At 38.1% G+C, this 21,358-nt stretch overlaps 1 protein-coding gene across 15 annotated transcripts in view; it reads right to left on the reverse strand.

Moving 5' to 3' along the window:
* Trpm3 (transient receptor potential cation channel subfamily M member 3) overlaps window positions 1-21,358 on the reverse strand; it is a 484,509-nt gene that overhangs the window by 200,608 nt on the left and 262,543 nt on the right. For 9 of the 15 annotated variants that reach the window (XM_051200144.1, XM_051200151.1, XM_051200140.1 and 6 more), the window contains exons 6-7: window positions 17,857-18,028; window positions 1,452-1,526 (exon numbers count right to left, since the gene is read on the reverse strand). In XM_051200144.1, coding sequence (XP_051056101.1) covers window positions 1,452-1,526; window positions 17,857-18,028 — 247 coding nt within the window. The remainder of the gene's footprint in view (window positions 1-1,451; window positions 1,527-17,856; window positions 18,029-21,358) is intronic. The other 6 variants (XM_051200147.1, XM_051200143.1, XM_051200150.1 and 3 more) reach the window with 1 other exon arrangement.

Consider the following 21,358-nt stretch of genomic DNA (forward strand, 5'->3'; position numbering starts at 1 on the left):
CTATTCTCCAAAGTGATTTTGACTTCATTGTTTTGATTTTCAAAGTGACTATTAATAAGGATGGCTAATATTTTACACAACCTACTTATACCAGGTCATTTCACCAAGTAGAGAGAAGTCAAGGCTGAGATTGTTGTACCAGCCTCCCCATACCCCAATTATCCTTTAGATAGAAGGTCCTCTAAAAGGCAGAGAGAATTTTGAATAACTGAGGCTGATGAGAGCATTTGAAAAATGGTATAGTCATCACAATCCACAGTAACTGCTCATGACTTTGGTACTCATCACTATACTCAGTCTTGGTCTTTGGTTGAGACAGAAGAAAGTCTAGATTGGTCTGAATAGACCAAAGCATCTACAAAAGGCACTAGGATGTTCTTGACATACATGTGGCTGCCCAGAGGAAGCTCAGTTTTCTTTACCAGTTAGTCTGCCCTTGGGACTGGTTGATAATATGTGAGAGTCTAATTCACAGTTTCTCACTTCATGACTTTCCTGGATAAGGTTCTATGATGTATAGAGTTGTTACCCTGTTTTGGGAAAGTTATGGGCTCAGTGATGGAAAATTTCATGTATGGTTATCCTAATGCATTTGATGATGGTGCAATGATCAAAAAAGATGCCAGCGATGACAATTGAACGTCCCTTTGCCTTCCCAGCCTCCTTCATATATTCTCAGGCATAGGATGACAAAGGGAAGTCCACGAGTCACATGAAGAAGGACTGTAGCAGCCATGGTACACGGTCGGGAGCTCCTCCGCTTGCCTCCGTCTGCCTCCTCTTAAGCACCCTCCCCGTTTCCTGCTCATGTTGTTTCTCTAGCATCTTAGCCACTAACAAGCATTCTTCCCCACATTATTGCTGATTGATGACTCATTTAAAGCAATGATTAATCAAATCCTGAACAGAGTGAGTACTCAACTAGGTGCTGAATGAAACAATGCTCTCAAGCTTTCAAAGGTAGCCAAATTTTAGGGAACTTCTTGAGTGAGCTAATACCTTGCATGTGAATGGAAAGGGTTTGGGAATCATATCAGTCTAGGTCTATAAACAGGTGCCTGAGTAATTGGATATAAAGTTAAGTGTATAACCTATTTGAGATAACCTTTTATAACTATAAAAAGCCATGTAATTTCTACCTTTGATGGCTTTTCCAAGTATTAAAAGAATCAATATATATGGAAATGTCTTGCATAGTATCTGGAACTTGAATAAATGCTTCCTTCTTTTAGTCATATCTTAGAATATTGCTAAGTTATCCTAGGTGTCTTCAGGGTGACAAGTCAAAAGGAATCACTAAGCTCTGGTTCAGATAGATGTCTTAGAAGAGATGAATAGTAGTCAGGAGAGTGATGTGGTTAGGAATATTTAAAGGAAATGATAGCTTCTATGGTTAATTTTTTTGGTTGGGGTTTAAGAGGAAATTCAAGGTTCTTGTTAATCATACTTACCAATTGGGTCTAATTGGCAACTACCCCAAAATGAATAAAACAAGCGGGAGTCAAGAGAGAAAAACGGCAGGCATCCTGTCAAAAAACAAAAGCTTTGAAATTTCTACAACCCAATGGTCAGATATACATTTTATTAAAGCAGATGGATCACCCAATTTGTGTAAGTCTGTGTGAAACCCACTCTGCACATGCAGAGCTGTGCAAAGTATCCCACAGACTTCTCACAACCAAACACAAGTTTAGTAAGCTCAACATGTCTTCTGCTGGAGGAAGCATATCTTGTCCTTTCCTAGTCTAGGATGCGTATAAGAGGTGATTAAGACACATTCATAGTACGTGTTTGTTCCGGTGCTCAGTGTTGGTGAACCCCAGAAGTGTTGGTTGCTGGTGTGCTAGGTCCAGAAGTGTTGGTTGCTGGTGTCTTAGGTAAAATGACAATTATAACTCTTTGAGTTCTGTGTCTTGTAGTGCAGGACAAGAAGCAGACTCATGTCTGTCTTGTTGCTTCCTTTTAGAAACATTTCTGTGAATTTTTTTTTTTAAAGAGAAACATTCCTTTGTCAAACAATTAGCTACATATGATTTACATTAGCTGGTGGGTCACAGGCATATCACAACAGTGCCATTTACTGAAACTTCTCGTTCTTTTCTTTCTCTCATTGGCTAGTCAGAGATGTGTTCCCAATGCCCCCTCTCTGTGTCTTTAAGAGGGTCACAGCCATTTCAGTATATCAGGTTTCCTACCAAGCTTGCTTTTCTGCCTCCTACCTGGGAGAGACATTCAATGGTTAAGTTAGCCAATGGCTGCTATCAAATGCGGGCCTCCTAAGGGAGCCAGTCTGTATGCTCTAACCCTAGAACAGCATATAAGAGAATTCCAGACCTCAGCTTCTTAGGACTGAGTTAGGCTTCCAAAGAAGCCCCAGTTTGTGGAATTTGCTGGGATTATGAGCTGGGCAGGGATGGATGACTGGTGAGAGGCACTGTGTCTGTTTGCATGGGTCATTACTGAGACATTCCTCAAGTCTACCACCTGATACATCTGTATTGTTAGGGCAGTGAGCACATTGAGAAAGGCACAAAGCAGCAGCCCTTCAAGTCCAGGATAGGGGTCGCTTCCTTTAGATTCTCTATTGCTCATGAAGCAGCAATGCAAAAGTGACAGTGTCACATTTCCCAGAGAGTCCATAGTGTGCTTCTGAGGACACAAATTCAGCTTACAATTGTGTGTGGCACTTGTTAATACTATAAGGAAAGCTTCTAATAGATACACCATTCACTGCCCTCCCCCAGATATTTAATGTAAGTATTATGGATGTAATTGAGCAATACCTAAAATGTATTAAAGTTAAATAAATCTGGCTTTGTTGCATCTTTCCTTCAGAGTGAACCACATGCTGGTATTTTCAGTTTATTCTTTCCCTTGGTATATAAACTCCTCATGAAGAAAACTCTCAAAGGATGTTTTGCTAAAGGGCAGGGCAAAGAGAGGTAGTTTAGTTAAAAACTGGAATGTCAAGGCAAAGGGATGCATTGATCATGGCCCTGGTTGTCTTGCTATTTCCTTCATGACCCCTCCCCCCCCAGTGCACAGCAGAGAGATGATGAGTGAGAAGATGGGGGATAAAGGATTAAAGATTTTGTATCAAAACAAGATTGATTCCACAAGTGCTGTGTTGGCATATGTTGCTAAGGTGCACAGAGAGGTTTATTTATTTCTTAGGGCATTGTCCCAGAGAACCATTCCACAAACTAAGATAGTGACATGCTGCTGAGCCAGGAACAACAGACTGCATGTAGTTTGTGTTCTGGTAGAAGCTCTGTAAAGTCAAGTTACTGTGAATTCAGATAGGACTGATGGCTCTCTCCAAGTGGCTTTTCTACATAGAGAACGAAAGCAGTTAGCTATATGAGATCTACAGATTGTCTATATGTCTTTGTGCATGCAAACACACACACACACACACACACACACACACACAGTACTATTTAGGTTTTGATTCTATATTCTACTTTAGACTCTCCCTAAGACTCTTAGTAAAAGAAGTGCAACATACATGCCTCTCCTTATGAGCTTAATAATTTATATGTTCTAAAAAACTAACTTGAGTTCACATGTTCTCATTCACATTTGCCCCAGAAAATTTTCTTGTGCCATTAGAGGATAAAACTTAGGAGAAATTAAACAAGTTTTGAGTTTATGTACTGCACTAAATTTCTGCCTATTGAAAGTTTCTACCTGCATGGAATGTAAGTGTACTGCCCACATTGTGCCTGTCAAATCTTGCTTGACAGGCTTCCCTATGAATAGTCTATCCAGAAATGTCTTTGTCTTAATTGCCACTGTACTTTGTAACACAAAGGGCATGGAGCACTTGCTGTTCTATAGTGCAGCCTCTGCACACACAGCCAGCTCTTTAGAGCAGGTCAGTACAGTCATGAGCTCAGACACAGACTTCCTGGGTCTGCCACATAGTAGCAGTCTGACCTGTGGTGGCCCATTCCTTGGCCTCTGTGCTTACTAAGGAACAGATCAAGAATGGCTGTTGTAGGGGTTAAGTACGCTATTCCTTGTAAATGATTTAGGGCAGCACTCGATAAACACAAGGTTTTGTTGACATCTTTGGTTGACTAAATTGTTCAAGCACAAAGTCTTATGCCTTGTGTGCTTATGTGCCTTGCAGCTTCTACAGTGCTTAATGTAGTATAGGCACTTGAACAAATCTGTAAAAAACAAAACCAAAAAAAGTAGCATTGTCATAGGAAAATGGAATGGTGCAAGCACCATTTGTTTTAAGTGACAGGAGCTTTTGTCACATGTTTAAAAAGTGAAGAAATTAAATGAATATTTTGCCTGCATAGGAATCATCTTAAAATTATAGTGATATTAAGAGTATATTGGAGACACTGTGCTACAGTGAACATATGGACAATATTCAATATGAAACAGCTGTTGAATGAGCTGCAACTTAATGAGGAGAAGGGAGCTGGACTTTGGTAGTACCCAGGAGCATAATGAAAGAGAAATGACTACTGGTTGGACTGCCATATTCTCCTCTTTGTAGGGACACAGATGTAGGGTGTTTCTAGTTTCCCCACTGCAACAGGACATCTATTTATAGTTTAGTACTGGGAATGTGTTTAAACTGCATTTTAATCTGAAAACTCCAAAGCAGGAATATGACTTGTGTTCTGCTTTTAGTTATTATTAAATACAAGCAAGAAATTAGTTACACAGACCCCCTAATTTTTATAAAACTTTCATATGTGACTTAAGAATATTGCTTGTGTGACTGTAGCCAGCCTCTCTTCCCTTGTTTCCTGACTGGACCCTTTGCTGAGTCTTTACTCCTAAGATAAAACCAAGACTGCATGGTTCAGGGAAGAAGTATTTGAATGCAGTGATACAGGTTGACTTTACTGGTCAGGTATGATGGGGGTCAACCTTGAGCTGGGGTAGGAAAACAAAGAAATGAGAGCTAAAGGATCCAACAGTTGAAAGAACAATTAAAAAAATAACACACAACATAAGAACTTCAGTAGACAGTGGTGTGCTATTTTTGGAATTTTTGCCAAATGAGTAGGTTATGGCTGTGTATCATAGGGAGGAGATGGGGAACTATGTGAGATAGTTTTACTATAGATATGCCTTTTAATTCTACTTTGTAGACCTTAGTTATACATAATACCTATTTTAAGGCATGGTATGCATATGTGCAGGGAAGGAAGGTGTCAAAGTCCTGTGTGACAGGGATAGGAAGACTACTTTCAAAGGCTGGTTCATATTCTCTTTGGCAAAAATTGTCTCTGTTTGCTGTAAAATTCAATACCAAGATGGCTATATTTATGCCAACTTGACACAAGCTAGAGTCACCTGAAAGGAGGAAACCTCAACTGAGAAAATGCTTTCATGAGATCCAGCTGGAGGGCATTTTCTTAATTAATGATTGATGGGGGAGGGCCCAGCCCATTGTGGATGTTAGCATCCCTGGGCTGGTGATCTGGGTTCTCTAAGAAATTAGGTTGAACAAAACATGAGGTGCAAGCCAGTAAGCAGCATCCCTTTGTGGACCCTGCATCAGTTCCTAACTCCAGGTTCCTGCTCTATTGAGTTCCTATCCTGACTTCCTTTAAGTGATATGGAATCTAAGCAAAACACCTTCCTCTCCAAGTTGCTTTGGTCATTGGTTTTTCAACATAGCACTAAAAATCCTAACTTAGACATACACCAGAAAGTCTTAAAGTCAAAATGTATAGGTATCTCTTCCTGTCTTTTGTCTCCCACCTGGTTCACTATAAGAACTATTTACCTAGGCACCTTAGTATCCTAGAATACTTAGGGCTATTATATAAGCATATGAGTATAAAGTGTCAATATGTGATTCTAGTAAGCAAACAATTACATTATAGAATATATTTTTGACTTAAAAGATAATTTTAGATACCGTAAAAGATACCTGTAAGTATCTTTTATATGAGTTCAAGCAGAATTATTTTATTATCTACAGTAAGTTGAGTACTTCATTATATGTCTTTATAAGTTTTTGAACTATTGAGTAATAGATTATTTCTGTTTCGTTACTGTGAGCAATATTATAGTAAATATATAAATTCCTAGTAGTAAAATTGTAGACACAAAGGGTTTGTATATTTAAAAGAGATGGCAGAGTATTTGCTAAATAGGTTTCCATATTTACACACATAACAAAAGTGGTATCAATTCATATCTATATGGCATTTATTGACATTGGATTATCTTGACCTTTGATTTTGACAGTTTGATTGATAAAACTTTTTTATTGTTGAATGATGTTAAATCTTTATTTTCTTCCCTTGACCTTCGTATGGCTATGGCTATGTTTTGCTCAATTTCCAATAGGTTGTTACACATTTTTGTTTTTGATTTATAAATAATATGCATATCATGGAAGTTGGCTCTTTGTCATGGTAGTGAATATAGTCTTCATTTGACTGGTTTTTAAATTATTTGTGTGTGTGTGTGTGTGTGTGTGTGTGTGTGTGTGTGTGTGTGTGTATGTGTTTTCTAATGGGATTTCTAAGCATTTGTTTTCTGTAGAAACCTGTCTTGTGTGAATGTGAAAGTCACAATACTTAACATTTTTGATAGTGATCAAACATCCTTAATCTGAAAATTTGGTGGCCCCAGTTTTCTGAATTCTGTAACACAGGCTCTCAAGCATTTTAGATAAGGAATACTCAAGCTATTTTATAAAATTATAGTGGAAAAAGATACACAGCCAGAAGTGGGACAAAGAAATTGTCATGAACAATGGAGTGTAAGAGAGAAAAGAAAAAGTTTATTTTCAAAGTTCTTGCTGTGGCTTCATTAAATGTGTAAGTTGATACATATACCTTGAGTTTGTTCACTCACTAAGTTGGAACAGAAACTGCATCTACATTTAGATCTAACACTTAAGTTGGACTGAAAAATGCAAGTTAAAAATCAAAGGAAAAATTAAGGTTGAATTGATAATTAAATGTATATGATCTCTAAAACAAGAAGCATAGTGAACTAGTTATGAAGATTAATTATTGTCATACATTTTTAATAATTTCCACTAGAAGACCTGCCCATTCATGTATTTATTATTCCTCTGACGACTTCATTAGCACCCCATACCCCAACGGCTTTATCTGTATAATGACTAGCTACCACTTCAGGATTATTCAAGTGTAAGAAATCAAGACTGGATAACTGACATACGGTGTTGGCACACCTCTTCATCTTCTCTTCAGTCCCTCAAAGATTGTCTCCACTGAGTCAAAGAATGAGCTTCTCTCTTTCCATAAGGAAATTCTCTTTTCCTTCTCACAGAGGCATTTCTGTTCTTCTACTGCGTGTTGCCAGGACTATAGCCACGTGTAGATCACATGAACATTGCTTTCTGGGATTCATCTTTGAGTTGTTCCCATCAGGCATATGATGTCATAGAAGCACAGTATCTGTCCTCCTATTTTTACTATTTTGTCATTTAAAATGTTACCTAATGTATAACAACATATTTATGCATTGTACAGTATAGGCAATTATTTTGAAACTAAGAGGATCTTCTGTTGGATTAGTTAGCTTATGAGGTTAATGAAATCAGGGTTGAGGTGTAGTCCAGTTGTCACAGGATAGCTTAGTTTAAATATGATTTCCACTACATGATACTAAAAAGCTCAAAGGTGATGTGGGAAAGTACAAGCTTGTCTCCTATGCTATAGGCACTGTTCAGGGTAATTTTCCCAGTGAGCATCCTGCATAAGACCGGCACGGTATTTATGAGTGACAGACATGCTCTATCCATAGGCCAATCCTAGCTAATATCCAGTAGCTATTTGAAATGTTCCATTTTAAAGGTGTAGTAAATTTTTCAGCTGTCTTCCAGCAGTTTTCCTGCCCTTCCTAATGATAACATTTTGGCTTGCTACCTATCTCTCAGATTAAGACTGTATCTCTATGATTAGTGACTGACACAAGATGAATATAAAATATAAACCAAAATAATGACTTTCTTATTGAACTTCTGAGGTAGGTGTGTGTGTGTGTGTGTGTGTGTATGGTGAGGGTGGAGGATGGGTTTATTTACAACCCTGAGTTGTTCCTTGTTTCTGACTCATTCTGGCCAGAATGTAGGGCAGTTAATGGGAACCACAGAGATGGTGGTGCAGAGCAAACCAAAGAAGCCTTTTGAGTCCTGGCACTCATTAGATTTGTGTTCAGAACGACATGTACGTGGGAATAGTCATCTCCGATCCCATGTATGCCTCTTTGCTTTTGGTCACTGTCACAGTGACACCTGGGTCCTAACTAGGATCAATGGTTTTGAGTTTTAACAGTGTATCAGGAAAAAGTGACCTGTGAGGATTGTGCTGTAGGTCATCTTTATGTCAATCATAGCATCAATTGCTAAAATACACACAACTTTTTTTTTTCTGCCAGTAGAAACAACTAAGAATTTAGAATTAGCACATATTCTGGCTAGTTTTAAGTTGACACAAATTAGCATCACCCTGGAAGAGGGAGCCTCCGCTGAGGCATTGCCTCAGCCATACTGGATTATGGGCACATCTACTAGCATTTTCTTAATTGCTAGTTGACTCAGAAGGACCTCACCACTCATGCCATCACTAGGCAGGTGGGCCTAGGCTGAATAAGAAAAGCAGTTGAGCAAATCAGAGGGCTCAAGCCAGTAGGTAGCATTCTGCAGCGGTTTCTGCCTTGAGTTCCTGCCTTGTCTTTCCTCATGGTAGTACTGTAAACTGTGAAATGAAACAAACCCTTTTCTCCCAAGATGGTTTTGGTCAGCTTTATCACAGTAACAAATAAAGTAAAGAACATATAAGGCATTAGGAAAGAAATATGTTTGGGTGGAGGTTTCTCTCCTTTATGTCACATGTCTTTTTTCTTTCTTTCTTTTTGACCCGTCCCCCTTCCTTAGCACCCTTTACTTACTTTTGGTCTCCTCTACAATTATACATTATATGTATATATTACAAACTTGGATAAAATTATGAGAGAGAACATGTGTTACCTTTCCTAGCTTTTATCACTTTACCTGATATAATACTTTTTAGAGCTATCTATTTTTTCTTTGAACATTAATAAAATTTAACTGTGCATATGTACCAAACAGTCATTGTCCATTCCTCTGTTGATGGACATCTAGGCTGCTTTTAATATTTCGTTTAGGGATAAGGTAACAATAAATGAGTGTACAAGAACCCCTGTGATAGGGTATGAATGCCCTGGGGTATATGTCCAGCAGTAGAATAAACTAGATGAGTTCACTGCTGAATTTAATTCAACTTTCAAGGAAGATATAATACCAATACTTATCAATTGTTCCACAGAAGAGATGTGAAAGAACACTGTTAAGTTCTTTTTATGAAGCCTCTATTATTTTTGATATTAAAACCAGATGAAGACAAAAAAGAAAGAAAATTGTATAACAATCTTCTTGTTGAAATAGATGCATAAATTCCCAACAAAAATCAAGAGCACTTTAAAGGAAATCATATATCATAATCAAGTGGGTTTTACCATATAGATTCAGAATTGTCTCACCATATGCAAATCAATAAGTAAAATGGACCATATAAATAAGGACAGAAACCACAAATCAACTTGTTAGATGCAGAAAGGCACTTGACAAAAGTCTCACAAGCCTTCATGATAATAAATCCTGGAGATATCAGGAAAAAAACTTAACATAACTTAAAAATAAAGGCTATACTAATAAGCATATAGCCAACATTAAACCAAAGGGGAAAAATGGGAAGAAAATTTGTTTTAAAATTGATAATGAAACAAGGCTGTCCCCTCAGACCTCTCTTATTCAACATAGCACTTTGAGTGTCATTTAGAGAAATAAGACAAGAGAAAGACATTAAAGTGATAACACTAGAGAAGAAAGAAGTCAAACTATTCCTGCTTGTAGACAACACAGTTTTGTACTTAAAGGAGCCTTCATACCCTACCAGAAACTCTTAGATCTAATAAATACACTGAAGAATAAAAAAATCAATGCAAAAAATTCAGTAGCTCTCATATAACAGTGAACTCAGAGTTCTATCCTATTCATAATAGTAAAAAAAGAGAAAATTATCTAGGAATGAACCTAATCAAGGCAGTGAAAGACCTCTACAGTGAAGACTTCAAGACATTGAAAAACAAAATCTAGAGAAGATGCATATGATGGTAAAACCTCCCACATGTCTATAATGGCGAAATTAACATAACGAAAATGCTATATTGCAAAAAGAGATCTACAATTTCCATGAAATTTTCATCAAAATTCCACTGTCATTCTTCAGAGAATTAGGATAAAATTTCAGACATTTGTAGTTTTCACATTATTTACACTAATGTAGCTGGGCAGGTTACTAAGTGTCCTTCATATCCCAGTGGTGATTACTAGGTAGCACTGCTGCCCATCAGTGTCAGTGATGTTGATAAGCATGTTGGTGAATTCAACAGGTTCTTTGATTGATACCAACCTTGCGGGAGAATTGACTTCAAAGTTTAATAATAGGAAATATGAATATATGTATACATGTGATCTACTATAGTCTAGGGATATGAAATATATATGCTACTTGCTATATATACAATGTAAATTTTTTAGAAAAATTGCCTCATGGTGCTTGCTTCATGAATTACTCATTTGCTCAAGATTTATGTTGCTTCCCTGCCTCTAACTTCTAGAATACTTCTAAGTAATTTATAGATAAAAATTAGCATTTTTTGTATGTTTGCATCTGGTGTCTATTCTGGGAGAACCCTGATTTATTAGAATGTTCCCTGGGCAATGCCATCTAAAGAGTGAACTTGCCAGGGTCTCAGAGGTAAAGCAGTTGCTTTTCTGGGTTTTGTCTCATCCCTATGTTAGCCGGCAATTGTAGACTGTGGGGTTTTTCTGGACACCAAAGGCTATGACAGGAGAGTTCCCAGCTTGGAGCACTAGGATCACTGATCCTGAAACATCCAAAGCAGCAGGCTAGAAGTGGGTGCTGCTGCATTGGAAGTTCTGATTTGATTTACAACATGGGCTGGTTCTGTCAGGCAAGTCAGTGTGTCTCTTCAAATAAAAAGCAGTTTGATACAGCCATGATGGCACAGCAGTCAACAGCTCAATCCCCTAACTCCAAGTACATCAAGGGTTCTAATATAGAGATGCCATTGGGCATCTCTAAGAGAGAATAGGTTTCATTCTCAGCGCTAATGGAGTTTGATATTACAGAGAATTTTCCACATACAATGATAGTATCATGTATCAGAGCTGGCATCTTGCATTATGGGTTTAAGGGCACCAAAGTTCTTGAAGATTGTTAATTATTTTTAATCTCACTGCTATTCCTAAGTGATGTTTCCTTTACATGTGTTCAAATAACAACCACATCCTAAGGAATGCCATTGTTGAGAACCAGGAGTTCATTTGGAGCTGTCTTACACATCATAAGATGTTAGTATTCTTGCCCCGATCTCATGTACCAGAGATTGGAACAACTCCAGATTCCCTCTCTCATTTTAAGTGTCTATTAAGGGAGGCTGTAACAACATAGGTGAAAATTATGCAAAAAGCCATCTTTCAGAGTAGTCACCAAGTATGGCAGTAAAGAGATGAGTGTTTACTTCTAATTATAGAAACCTTACTATCATTAATTGCTTTAAATTGGTGGGTATCTCATAGGCACATACCAAACTTCAAATCCAATTTAATTTTAATTTTAATCAACTGAACTTCTATAATATCTTGTAAACAACTACCTTTTACAAAGCTTTAATTCACCTTGTGGACCAGTTTGTGCATATGACCTATCTCAGTGGAAAGGTAATGCTCTCCACAAAAATCTGGGATGTATTACAGATACCATTCTATCCCACTGGCACACACCCCTCTCATCACTGTTATTTTTTGCAGTTTGTGTGAATAAGTATAAAGTCATATATGAATAGGTTTATTGCAACAAGAACTTTATAAAAAAATTTCCCTCAGAGACTTCTAAATTCCAATATCATTTGATCGTATATTAGGAATTCTACAATCATTTCAGTTTCCTGTTTACTTAAAAAAATAAATGTCAAACTCATTTTAATCTGCTCCTTTAGAGAAAAGTGCTCTGGGTGGCCTCATCAGGCAAGGCCACAGTTAAATGTCAGATGTTATTCTGGGGCAAACAGCATCAAATTATCTTTCTAGCAAACTGGCAGTGTGGAAACCTCAATGCACTCGGTGACACCTCCATTAGCTAAACCTCAAAGCACACATGTCTTCAGTGGGCTGCCATGAGAGGATTTTTTAGATTGGATTTAACCTGATGGAGAGTTCTCATATAAACAGAGAGGAATTCTAGTTTCATAAAGATGTCCCAGACTGATGTGCACAATATAATGATGTGTTCAAGAAGAATAGAATTTCCATTTGGTAAAATCTGAAAATGTAACATGGTGAGCCACCTCTGCCTTTAATCAAATGGATCCCCAAAACAACTTGAATCTGGTCTTTTTCTCACAATGTCCTTTGCTAAATTAACAAAAGAAAATCTAAGCGTTTAGATATTCTGATTCAATTTGTGTCAGCCCAAGTTCTTGCCCTGACACAGGCAGAATACATGTCAGCCTAATTAACACTCACGTTCTCTCCTACACAGGGGATCAAGTCCAGCTTCTCCTGTACTGTAGACTTGGGCCCTAGTGACACTGCATTTTCAACTATATGGAGAAAACTAGAGATTTCTGGTTATTACTGCAGAGACTAAGAAATTCTATTAATTATCACTCAATAATTAGTGTTAATAGACACTTGAAACATGCCAGGATATAACTTTTGGCTTTTCTCTCTTTGGACTTTCTCTATAACTAACAGAGAAGGTGGTGAAGATATTCTAATGAACACATTGGCTCTGACAGGTTGCTGAGCAGAGGCTCAGGGTGATGGTTGGACATAAGGCAGTGAGACTATATAAACATGGTCCTCAGCTTCTACTGAGAGGCCAGAAGGGACCATAGGTCTGAACTGCAACATGGTACAGTTCTTTCATGTGTTCACCATTGAGTCACAACTGTTTGAACTATCATTGTGGGCTTACGGATTCACAAACAATACTAGGAGAAAGCTGAAAAATCGCCTAAACTTCTAGGACTATGATACTCTGCCCTCCAAAATCTGTCTGCCTCTGCCCTTCATAACACATGCAATAGGCAAACTTCCTCTTCTCCCCAAGGCAATAATCCTTCTTTCAAACTCTTAAAAGAAAGTTATAGCTTTAGGGAAATTTATAACCTTTGTTACTGAGAACTACACCATCTATATTGTTTTTTGGTAAGCTGAAGGTAGAATTTGACAGTGGAAGAGAGGATTGTCCAACATTAAAGATACATTTTCAACAGTAAAATAGTATATTTTAAGTGCTATATTCTTTAAAAATTTTATACATGTATACAATGTATTTTGAATGTATCCATGGATGTGGTTGTGACCAAAGTAATTCAAGAAATGGATAAGAAACTAATGTAGTTTTACTAAGAGTATTTGTCTTTGTGGAGTACATGATTGACAGCCACACAGGTACTCAGTAATCAAAGCAGAGTAATAAGAATTTCCATGTTTTTCAACATTAGTCATCATTTTACTGTGTATAGTAGGACTTCCAAATGTCTCCTCCAGTCACTTAAAGGCATATGGTAAGAAGAGTTAACAAGAGTTGCCTGTGTGCTACAGCAAACCAGAATGAATTCTCCCTATTTATTTTGGTGCCCTCAAAATCCATTGTCATTCTTGATCTTTATTTTTTCAAGAAATAAGTGAATTTTTAATGATTTCTAGATCACTACCATTATGATAGCACTCAGTTACAGCCCATGAATGGCCAATACAAGATAGAAATATTTTGGTACTGAGGTATTTATCGGTGAGATTATGTGCTGTCTGGACTTCCTTTGGCATTATCCAAGGATGCAACTTGTGGGATGTGCACTGAGGGAACAGGAGTGGGCTTGAGTTGGCAAATGCAGTTAAGATGTAGTATGTGTTATTGACAGTCAGATGATGTCTGTGCTATCAAAACATGCTCTAATTTTTCATATGTTTGGAAATTAATCCTGAACTATATCATGGAGACTCTTAGATACTCCTTTCTGGGACAGCCCGTCTATGTTTTATATCCTGCATCTGATCAGACTTACAACCTTTTCAGCAGCTTACTCAAACAATACCATGTCTGCCCCACATTACTGTGAGATTCTCCTAAATGCAACTTTGGCTTTTCATTTTGTCCACCACTCCATTGCAATCTCTACATGCCAACAGATTGATGTCCACTATACATGTTTAGAGTGACATCCACCACCCAGTCTAATCTCTACATTCCTTGGAGTGATGTTTTAAAGCACAGTGGTGATCATATTTAAGTTCTTAGATGCAAACTCTTTGTAATAAAATCTGAGTCTTTACTAAGGTTTTCATGCCTTCATTGAGGGCCATTTGATTCTGTCCCTGCATGCTACCCACAATGCTCCTTCTACAGCTATTGCTCTCTTCATTCAAGCTCCTGCTTCAATGTCATTCCTTCTGCAGACCACACCTGACTAATATAAATGATCCTCTAGACATGTATCTGGCTTTATTTATCTTAATAACACTCATTACTATCAGATAACACATACTTATTTTCCTATTACCCATTATCTTTGACTTAAGCTCAATGATTTATTTCTGTTTTTCTAGATCTTAACAATAGTAAGTATATCCTAAGAGCTCAGTAGATATTTGCTTACTAAAGGAATAATTGGCATTGTCTTTGTTAGGTTAAGTTTGCAGTTTAAAAAATTGCAGATGTTGAATAGTTTAAAGCAAGCAACTTCTCATGTCTAAAAGAATTCTCTTTTATAAGCAGAGCCCTCAATAATCCCTGACAATGCTTTCCTACTGACTTGTGGAGAGGGATGTGGGTGGGATAATGGATGTCAGAGTCCACGTTAAATGTGAAGACATTCAGTGTTTTTGTTACTAATGATTGGCATGCTGATGAGAAAGGGCTTAAGAATCTATTGAACAGGATATACTTTAAGTTTAACAGATGTGTGCTCTAGAAGTTGATACCATTTGTGTGTAAATAGGCTTTGAAACCTCACTCCTGATTGATGAGGTTTGGTATTTGAGAAGGAGAGTGCTGAGTGTGTCCTGATAATCCTAAAACCACCATGGATATAAAAGGTGGTGGGCAGGATTATTACTGTAGAATGGAGTTCTTTGAAATTTCCATTTTGAAACAGGAGATGCAAACCTAAGTGGAATTTTTAGAACTTGTATAGTTAAACTTAATTATTAAAAGGATGAATCACTAATCGCTAATTATGATAACAAAGCAAAAAGCATGCTCAGATAAGAAGGTAGAATTGCTGTTTCAAACACTGAGCAGGGTTGCCACAAATGATGATATTCTTAGGCTGATACATGTTATAGCCAGATCTGTTCTTGGGACTTCTGTGGTTGTCATGGGAATTTTTTCATGCTGAAAAGTGAATGGAATCTTCTCAGGGAGCCTGGGTCACTTCTCACATCCGAGAAACTTGATGTTTTCTTGTCCCTTTGGGTCTGAGCACAGTAAGAAGTGAAGTGTCCATTATAACTAAGGACTCAATCACTCATCTAGTGACTTCTCATCTCACAGGGTTCAGGGACAATGCCAGGTAAGCTTCAATGAGTTTAATGCCAGAATGGTAGGTTCTAACTCATGACATTTACTGCAGCTCCCAGACATATCTCTTCTTAGATTCCTGTGACTTTTGGGGTCTAAAGGGTTTCTTTAATCCACTTCCTGCTACTGCTTATACTAGAAGAGTAGAAGGACAAAAGAAGCCCTTCAACAATTGGATCCATGTTCCTCTTCTGTATCCATATTCCTTGTATGTGTTCCCACTTATGAATATGAACCAAAAATGTTGCCTTCTTTAATAGTAAAACAATGGTCCAGTGTCTGTACAAATAAGATAAGATGTGTCCCTGATGAGTTATCACTCCAGAGACTACCTCTTGTTGGTTCTTCTCTAGTGTCCCTAGCCACCTGCCATGGTAGAATTTGTCTGGGCTCTGCTGCTCACTGGCATGAGGTGATTGTTCAGGGTCTTCCATGCCTGTCCCTTATTCAGTTGCCCCTTTCTTGGAAGGCAAGTTGTGTATTCAGCACTTTAAAAACCTTTGGATAAAGGCATCCTTCCAGGCACATAAATTATATGCCAGAAGTGTCCTCTCTGGAATGAACAAAAGGCACCCTATCATCTGGGCAGGTGTCAAGCATAAGGCTCAACTAACAGTTCTGGCTAATCTAACTCCACCTTGTATATCAGCTGGGTATCTAGCTCATGCAACTACACATCTATCTCTGTTTTATTTATACACTGCTTGCTGCAAGTCTGTTGCAGGAGCCACTGGGCAGGGATGCGCTTTGCTGGTCTAGAGAGAGTTTCTTATTGTCTTCTCCTCAACTTGACCTTGAGTAATCTCTTGTGTCCTTGCTCTCATGTCTTTCAGTTTCCAGCTTGTTTCCCATTAAACTCTCATATCTAAACCAATAGTGAGGGGGGTACCATTATAGCCTAAAATAACTTAAAATAGTAATAATTATATAATATCTCCCCATTCATTCTCTCAAATTCTGAGATGATGGGAAGCACTGATGGCAGTGGCTGATGACAATGGTCTCTTCCAGCTTTTGAATCAGTTAATTTTTTTGGGTGTTTTTATTGCACCCTTCCCCCACAAGCTACAGCTGCCAAAGGTCAAAAAAGGAGTTTCCTAACATAATTCTCATGTCAGATGAGCCAAATTTACTATTCAAGATTTTACTCTGAATAGAATGAGAGTATGAAGCTTGGCTAAGTTAGCAGGAGGGGCACAGAGAGAGGAGTGCCTAGGAAGAGAAGTCGAGGCCAGAGGGCCTGACATCCCAGCTCTGTGGGGAAGGTGGCTGTAGGAGGGAAAATATTTCTGGGGCAAAGGCAGTGAAGATGGGATTTGGACCAGTTGAATCACATGGCACTGAACATTTGAAAAGTAGCCAAAGAGAATCTAGTATTTTTTGGGATTACTGGCTTTAGAATTGTAATAAACTTTATCCAAGCTTCCATGGTATAGACAATTATACAGTCTGAACTTACATGTCACTTTGTGAAAAGAATTTTATTCTGAGAGGACACTTAGTAGATGACCAGGGGAGCATCCTTTCATTTTACTGCCAAACATTTATATGACAACTTCAGTACAGAGCTCACAAGTCCTTGGGAGAAATGATTGTAGCTGTCAGATATATACCATGTGGCATAAACAAGTGTTCAAATACAATACAGCGAATGCGTAGCTGGAGACAGTGAATGTGTATCCACATAAATACAGAAACAGTGGTAGAATTTGAGCAACATGTCTGACCAGCATGCTTTAGTTTAGAAGCACATCCAACTCCCTTGAGATTCCTCTGTGATGAGATCAAAGCCTGATTTGTTTTGCTTTTTTAGGCACAAAAACAAACAAACAAACAAAAAAGGCTTAATAAATAGCAGCCATTTCTCTGGAGTGGCTTTCTTCTCTGGGGTACTGTGCAAAGGATGTAGGAAAAGTTTGAGAGAAAGCTTATCTGCATTCCTAAACCTCAGATGGGGCTGACTTTTGGATGTGTGAAAAAACTGAGCTTGAGCCCATTAGTTATGTTAATGTTCTCATGCTTCTATGATGTTCCCCTGGATAGATTCCTTCATTCAGTTCACTGACTAAGGAAGAAGGATGGCTGGTACATCATCCTTCCATACAGCTTCCTTGAATTTCCATATCATCACCACATAGGATGCTTAATTACTTAGTGTGTTTTCTAGGAGGCATGGTAGTGGAAAGAGTGGCTTGCTTACTTGTGTTTATCTTCTGGAGTGAAATGTGCTTTTCCAGTTGTCTGCGGAGTTTCACCTCTGCTCCATATTTTCCTGTGGTCCCATTGTCAGCAAGGATGAAGTGGGAATGCATGCTATTGAGAACGGTGAGCTTGCTCATGGGGTTGGACATGGTCTGGTATGGCCGGACTACCTAGAGGCAGCAAAATGAAGCCAAAGTCAGAGAGGAGAAAAGATGTGCAACAGAGGATGAGAGAGATTGAATGAAAGCACAGATGACACACTCTTTCTGGAGTTAGAGTAGAAGGAAGATTATTGGTAACATCCCATTTGAAAGAAGAATATCCTGCAAGAAGTGTTTCTTACCAGATCTACAGTTAGTGCCTTCGCTGTGTTAAAGAGTTATATACTGACAACTGTTTCATTCAAAATGGATATCTTGTTACTGAGCCAAACATCATTTTAAAATTTAAGTGATATGTTTCTTTCTTCCTTTCTTCTTTCATGTCCATGGTTTAATAGGTACTATAGAAGTTCATATTCTGGAGAATGCGGGTCAGGAGCTGGGGAAAGGGACAGTTTTGTTGTTCAGTCTCACTTAGCAACCAGAAACTTGTTTAAAATCAACAATATTCTTAATAACAGTCCTTAAATACAAAAGAGCTTGACTATAAAATTACCATCTCATGAGATGAAAATGAATCAGGCCTAAAAAGTTTATCTCTGTTCTGTTCCCCATCTCTCCTGTTTTTATTTTAGTTTCGTAATGAATTGCACTCTGTAAAATAGAGCAATTTCAGCACAGCCTTTGACATTTTTACTATCAAAAGCCATATCTATCTCGACCTGTTCCTCTTTATATAGGATCTGTATTCTGTGTTACAATCCTATCTGATACATTATGTTTATTTTATAGATGGGAAGGTGAAGAAATAGGTGAGTTATCCAAAAGTTTAGACAAATAATTGGAATTTGCATCCAGGCCTGATTTTTTCCCATGCTGCTTAGAGCAAGTTGGGCATAAATTGTATTGGCAAACTATTGCTAAAATATCTAGGTTAGAGCTTCACCAGGAAAGGAAGAAAAGAGGCTGTTCAATAAGCTCACTGTTACACAGTCCCAGCATGGTTACTTCTTCACAAAAATCATTGAAATTGACAGGACAGTAATAGATGCTACTGGGCTGTTACTTTTGTGCCTTTGTACAGTGCATCCATTAATTATACAGATGAGATGCATTTGCTTCTTCCGGCATGTAATAACTCAGCATGTGATGCTGGAGTAAGATTGAGTCATGTGTTAAAGGCATTACAGAGTGATTTAGTGAGGGCAGTTTTCAATAGTGAAGAGTTCATGTAAGTCATTTTTAGACCTTGATCCTGATTCCAGACCTACAGTGTAATGTTCCCGGAAGATGAAATGTACTCAATAAACGGAATGAATAGGCAAACCTGAGACAGGCATGCTTTTGTTCAAACCTGGGAAGGCAATGGATCTCTTCTTTTCAGAATTGTTAGGGAACTGATCTGATTTAAATTTAAAATGTGTCTATGATTCTGAGCTTTTGAAATGGTCTTCAGTCCTGTTATATGTATTCTAGTTCTTAGACATAGGATTAATATAATGCTAATGCCCAGTTTCATTTTAGTTGCTCTTCGTTGATTTCAAAAGCTGATAACCTTGATTATTGCCTTGAATGACCCCATGGGCAGTAGTCAATTGCTGCCTTGTCCAGAACAATGAGTAGGACTCTTCTAGTGGCGCCTGTGCTGGGAAGCCTGTCCTGTATGCTGCAGCACTGGAAGACTGGGTGGCTTGTGGCTGAAATTTCCATTTGTTGCCACTCATATTTGATCATAAAACATTCATCCTACAGGGGAGTGCATGCTGATAAATATTAATGCTTGGGGGCTTAGCAGAAAGAACTTCCCCTGTTCTGAAAGTGCCTCGGCACTGCATACTGGGCAAAGGGAAATGCATTAGTAACAGTGCTGATTTTCAGTGGCAGGTCCTGAGGACTAAATGCCTAGGGGGTACAGAGGGCACAGCAGCTCTGTGAGAGGCAGGAGACACTGGAGTTTGGGTGTTAAACAATGTGTGAAAGTTATTTGTGCTACCTATCTCCCCTCTCCCCACTTTAAGTTCTGAATCCACTTAAAGACTATTAGTAAAAGTAAAAATTTCAAGAGGGAAAAGAAAAGCAATGAAGACTCCTGTGAACTCAGCTGAGTACCAGATCACAAAATAAAAGGCAATTATACTGCCTTCTAGTGACCACCACATCTCTTTCCACCATTATTGAGTCCTAAGTTCACTGGTGCTTCAGTCTTTGGGCATGTGGTAACTCTCTCTTCTGAAATATAGCCTAGTTGTGGTAACCCTCTCTTGTGAAATATAGCCTAGTTGTGCTTACAGATCTGCAGATTTTGATTTCTTCATTATCTGAATCCCCTTTCTTTTGATCTCATGTGTAGCAAGTTATAGGTTGCCAAATTTTTGCAGAGAGGTTATCTGTTGCACAATAGAGGGTATAAATCTGAAAACATAATGAGTAAAATTCCCCCATATTTCTCTCTTCTTTGGAGGAATCTTTGCAGAGTACTAGAATATCCCCAACAACATAAATCAAGGAAGGAATTGTAGTTCTGTCTATGGCTGTTGAAACCTAAGTTTCTTAGTGTGTAAACAGGAAATGGTAATACAATGACCTCAGAGGGACTGGTTTAGATGACATGTGCAAAGTACCAGGCACAATGCCCAGTCCCTACCAAGCTTTCTAACAGTACTGACTCCTTACCTAGCTCTGCTCTATCTACCAACTATACACTTCCAGCTGTAAGCCAGAGACCCAAACATGATATGGAATAAATCACTCATTGTTGATGTAAATCAATGTAAGGAGAGGAAGAAAATCAACCATCTGTTGGCAAAATATGCCAAGTATGTTTAATTTTCACATCCCCCAGGCATCTAAGAAGCTGATGGCATGGAACTATTTGTTGATTAACTGAAAGTTTGGAAATAATTTCCAAATACCTCAGAGAAATATATTTTGGTTTAACTTGCCTATGAAATCCAGTTAATATTCTTCATTATAAACATGTCCACAGTCTCTTTCTATTTGCATTATAGTCTGAATATATACAAATATTTCTTGATCTTTCTAGTATGTTTTCCAAATAGAACAAATACTTTTTTTTAATAACAGGAATACAAATGAGCTTACAGAGCAAAAGTATGACTGTCTTTGGAAGTTTGTATTGGTAGGATATTGATGTTTCATGGGGCACTGGATGACTATGGATTCTTCTCAGTGGGACTTTATGAGAGGGTTAAGTCATAAAGATCCATAACTTCCATGGGGGTAAGATGTTCACTTTCTCTCCCAAGAAATCAGAGAGTAGAAGCCATGTACTCCTCCTAGGGAGAATTGAAAAGGCAGATACCCAAATCATTTTTTACATTTCATTCTTGAGATCATAACCTGAATTGAGGAATGTTGAATGAAAGGCTTTTTAATCAC

This window comes from Phodopus roborovskii, unplaced genomic scaffold (genome assembly GCF_943737965.1).
Source record: "Phodopus roborovskii unplaced genomic scaffold, PHOROB, whole genome shotgun sequence".
NCBI classification, from domain to species: domain Eukaryota; kingdom Metazoa; phylum Chordata; class Mammalia; order Rodentia; family Cricetidae; genus Phodopus; species Phodopus roborovskii.